Source organism: Trachymyrmex cornetzi, unplaced genomic scaffold (assembly GCF_001594075.2).
Source record: "Trachymyrmex cornetzi isolate Tcor2-1 unplaced genomic scaffold, Tcor1.1 scaffold1318, whole genome shotgun sequence".
NCBI lineage: Eukaryota > Metazoa > Arthropoda > Insecta > Hymenoptera > Formicidae > Trachymyrmex > Trachymyrmex cornetzi.
This window is the reverse complement of record NW_017295893.1, coordinates 57871-62537: the sequence shown is the minus strand read 5'-3', so window position 1 is coordinate 62537 and position 4667 is coordinate 57871. Positions and strand designations below refer to the sequence as shown.

Genomic DNA, 4667 nt, shown 5'->3' with positions numbered 1-4667 from the left:
GAGATCCGATAATCTCGATCTGCCGCAACTCGTCGGTTCGCGTAAAGGAGGCACGGCAGTATCGCTTCGCGCATCTTAGTACCGAGACACTACCAGTGTCTCCAGATGTTAATTATACAACGCCAAGGAAAGATATAGATACTTTGATTAATAATTGTATTTGTGTGGGGGGGAGGGGAGTGGGGTGAAAGTCGTTTCATAGAAGCCGTGCATCCCTAAGCAGGGTGAGAAGGATGATTGTTTGCATTCTTTAAGAGATTAGTACGGCATATACAAATTTAATTTTCATAATATACTTCTTATGCCAATATTATTCTCTGCATATATATTACAGAACTTTAATTTACTATATCTCCTAAATCAATGCTGTCCCCCACTTAATTCTTGTAGAGAATCACTCAGGACATTCTCCCTTACAACATTGATATCTAAAGGACATCGAAATCGATAAGGTGTCATCTAAAATAAGTATTTACCAAAGAAATGATTGAATCTACTGAATCTATTATTTATATACGGAAATTGTAACAGCAAATATTTTGTGATTAGATAAGCGGTCACAATGTTTTTGGATACCATAAATCTGCAACGGCAAATATGATTTCGCATTGCTTCGATCTGAAAGGACCATCTTATACTATCGATACAGCATGCAGTTCTAGCCTTCATGCTCTAGCTGTTGGTTATGAATGTATCATGTCAGGCAAATGCGAAGACGCAATAATTGGAACAGCACATTTATGTCTTTATTCCATAATGAATCTGCACTTCGTTCGACTTGGTATTATAAATATTTATACATTGTATTTTTATTAAAATTTGGTAGCCTTGTAATACAATAGGCATGACATTTAGAGAATCACACAAACCATTCCTCATTTACAAATAATAAATTCAAAAAATCATTTACAAAAACTACAATGTATAATTTCAATAAAAACGTTTCTAACAATATATTTAAAAACTGAAAAATACCGTATTAGAACATATGAAAATGATTATTTTGATTTAAACATAATCCATTATACGCACGTTCAAATATGCTTACTATACTTCTTAGGTGTTTTATCACCAAACGGTTATTGCAGACCATTTGATATCGATGCTAACGGTTATTCACGTAGCGAAACAATTGCAGTAGTATACCTTCAAAAAGCGAAAAATGCTAAGAGGATTTATGCCATATGTCCCCATGCAAAATTAAACAGCGATGGTTACAAAGAAGAAGGAATAACATATCCTTCATCTCGAATGCAATATACCTTACTAAAGGAATTTTATGAGGAGTGCAAAATACCAACATCTTATTTGGATTATGTCGAAGCACATGGTACCGCTACCGTAGCTGGCGATCCTCCAGAAATTAATGCTATCTATAATGTTTTGTGTAAAAATAGAGAAACTCCATTAATGATCGGCTCCGTGAAATCTAATCTCGGGCATTCTGAACCTGCGAGTGGTTTTAATCAGATTGCTAAGGTAAAATAAATGGTGTTTTCGGTTTTGTCTATTATTGTAAAATTTATTTTTGTTTGATATAGTTTGATAAATTAGTAATTCTTATATATATTACTGCTTTTTTTTTCAAAATTTGATTTATTTTTCGTAATCTTCTTTCAAAAAGTCACTGACTTATCAAACTGCTCATGTACATAATGTACGATTAATCGACATTTTACAAATTCATTCAAATTCATACTTCAGAACTGTTATTGTAACTATTAGGTAATAATAGCATTCGAAACTGGTTCTGTTCCACCAAATATCAATTATACAACGCCAAGGAAAGATATAGATGCTTTGATAAATAACAGTGTTTGTGTAGTACAAAAACCATTGCCACTTAAAAACGGTTATATAGGTATTAATTCTTTCGGTTTTGGAGGATCTATTGCTCACACGTTATTAAAGTGGAATAATAAACTAAAAATAAATAATGGAGCACCAAACGATGACTTACCTAGGCTTGTCATATTATCTGGACGCACTGAAGAATCAGTGAAATTGTTTTTAAATGACGTTAGTGTAGATTTTTCAAAAATATTTCGATACTACTTTGAACAATTACAGATACTGTATTCCAATTAAAAAATATTTATTATTACAGATTGCTAACCATCCAATAGATGTAGAATATGTTCGCTTATTACACGATATCCATGCAGATAATATAAACGGTCATCCATGGAGAGGGTACACTATATTGCAGAATACCTTACAACAAGATCCCATAAAGGAAATTCGAAATTGTGAGGGCGTCAAAAGACCTGTATGCTTTATATTTTCAGCCTTAGGTTCGCAATGGCCAGGAATGGGTACATACTCAATATTTCATATTTTATTAATAAATTACATACTTAAATAACAAAATGATATAATTTAAAAACTAAAATCTTATTAGGTCGAAACTTATTAAAGTTCCATGTCTTTGCTAAAGCGATAAAAAAATGCGATGATATTTTAAAGCCGTATGGTATAAGTGTCATAGACATTATGACAAAAATAGAAGAAAGCATATGCGAAAACAGGTTGAACATTTTTCTCGGAATCGTCGCTATTCAGGTAAAGAATTTATTATTTTATATATATAAGTATCAATAATATTATATTTGTAAGTAAAACACATACGCTTCTTATATAGGAAGAGGAAAAAGTACCGGGACACCTAAATAACTTCTGAACGGTTCGAGATAGAGGATTGAAGTTTATAGGGATGTAAATGGCACCATAAAACCTATCATTTAATACCAAAAACGCTCATTTTAACACCCCCGGGGAGCGGGGGGAAGGGAGGGGCGGAAAAATCTTAAATTGCAAAGATCTTAAATTGCGAAAAAAAATCGCAGAGACCTGGGACATTACGCATTGTTCTTGAAAGGCTCTTTCAAACGAGCCCTTACTCGATCTCACGTACAATTTAAGATTTTTCCGCCCCCCTTCTCCTCCGCGCCCCTCCTCCCCCGGGGGGTGTTAAAATGGGCGTTTTTTGTATTAAATGATAGATCTTATTATAACATTGCATCCCTATAAACTCCAATTCTCTATCTCGAACCGTTTAGAAGTTATTTAGATGTCCTTTTTCCTCACCCTAATGTTGTTATTCTCCATAAGAACTGAATCACATTTTATGGAGAATAAGTTTTTCATCACATTTTATTATTTCGTCCATAATTATACATATATAAAGTGTCCACCTATTTACATATATATATTTATTTATAGATTGGCTTAGTAGATTTCCTAACATCCTTAGGAATTACTCCCGATTACATAATTAGTCATTCTGCCGGTGAACTTGGTTGTGCATACGCAGATAAATGTCTCACTATTGAACAAACTATTTTATCAGCATACTTTATCAGTTTGGCATGTACCGAAGAAAAAATAATTCATAGCTCGATGGCAGTTGTCAATATCAATCATGAGTATGTTAGAAATATATGTCCAGCGGACATTGAAATAGTGTGCTACAATAGCAAGAATAGCAACGTCGTATGTGGACCAAAAGAATCCATAAAAGAATTTATGAAAAAATTACAGGTATAATTAAAAATAGCTCATATAAATTAGTGGATTAAAAAAACACTTAAGTTTTTAAAGCATTGAAAAGTTAATTTCATGCCATAATCTGCTACAATTGCATTTTTTTATAATCAGGGCAACAATATCTATGTGAAAGAGATCAACTGCAACATACCTTTTCACAGTTCTTTCGTTGCATCCGCGGAAAGTCAGCTTTTACTTAGTTTAAATAAAATAATACCATGCCCAAAAAAACGGAGTTCAAAGTGGATCAGCACTTCTATACCTCGCACCAAATGGTTTACTTCAACATCAAAGTTATCATCGGCAGACTATCATACTAGAAGTATATTAAACACAGTCCTCTTTTCACAAACGACGGAACTAATTCCAAGTAACGCTGTGATCATCGAAATCACACCAGACGATGGTCTACATTACGTTTTGACAAGCTCTTTACCTCGAAATGTGACAAACTTAGTATTAACACGAAAAAAATTAACCGAAAAAAATATTAATATAATTCTACAAGGAATTGGAAACCTTTATAATTGCGGTTTACAGCCACAAGTTGCCAATTTATACCCATCAGTTGAATTTCCAGTTAGTCGAGGAACTCCTATGATTTCTCCATCAATCAGGTAAATATCATAGTAATCATAACTTAGATAATATCTATATAAGAAAAAAATGTATATATATAGATATATAATATGTATATGGATAAGTATATGGAATACGTATTATTAATTATAAACATGCTATTAGATGCAATTATTGATCATGTAATATAAATAATATTTATTTATATTAAGATAGTTGGCCCAGTAATCGACAAGTTAATTAAAACGCTTGACTTTGCAAATTTATATTTTTCGGATTAATAAGTGAGTGACTGTTCTTTTAGGTTATTTTAAACAAATTTTTTATCAAGAATAAAAACGTCACTCTAAAATTCTTATACGTGCTGCCGTTGTTGAAAAAATCCTTTGTAAAAATTAGAAGGCGTAAATGTACGAGTTATCGCCATACCGCCGTAACGGTTTGCCCAATAATCGTCATGGATATGTCTTACAAATCGCCATACGTGTTCAACTATGACATACACGAACGATGGAATGATTTAGCACATAAATTAATATACA

The 4667-nt window shown here is 32.6% G+C and overlaps 1 protein-coding gene across 1 annotated transcript in view; it reads left to right on the top strand.

Annotated features, from left to right (window-relative positions):
* LOC108770755 (fatty acid synthase-like) overlaps positions 1 to 4667 on the top strand; it is a 44175-nt gene that overhangs the window by 1686 nt on the left and 37822 nt on the right. The window contains 7 exon segments of the mRNA XM_018522459.1: positions 550 to 781; positions 1061 to 1479; positions 1726 to 2019; positions 2108 to 2315; positions 2402 to 2562; positions 3223 to 3540; positions 3658 to 4163. Of these exon segments, the coding sequence (XP_018377961.1) occupies positions 550 to 781; positions 1061 to 1479; positions 1726 to 2019; positions 2108 to 2315; positions 2402 to 2562; positions 3223 to 3540; positions 3658 to 4163 (2138 nt within the window).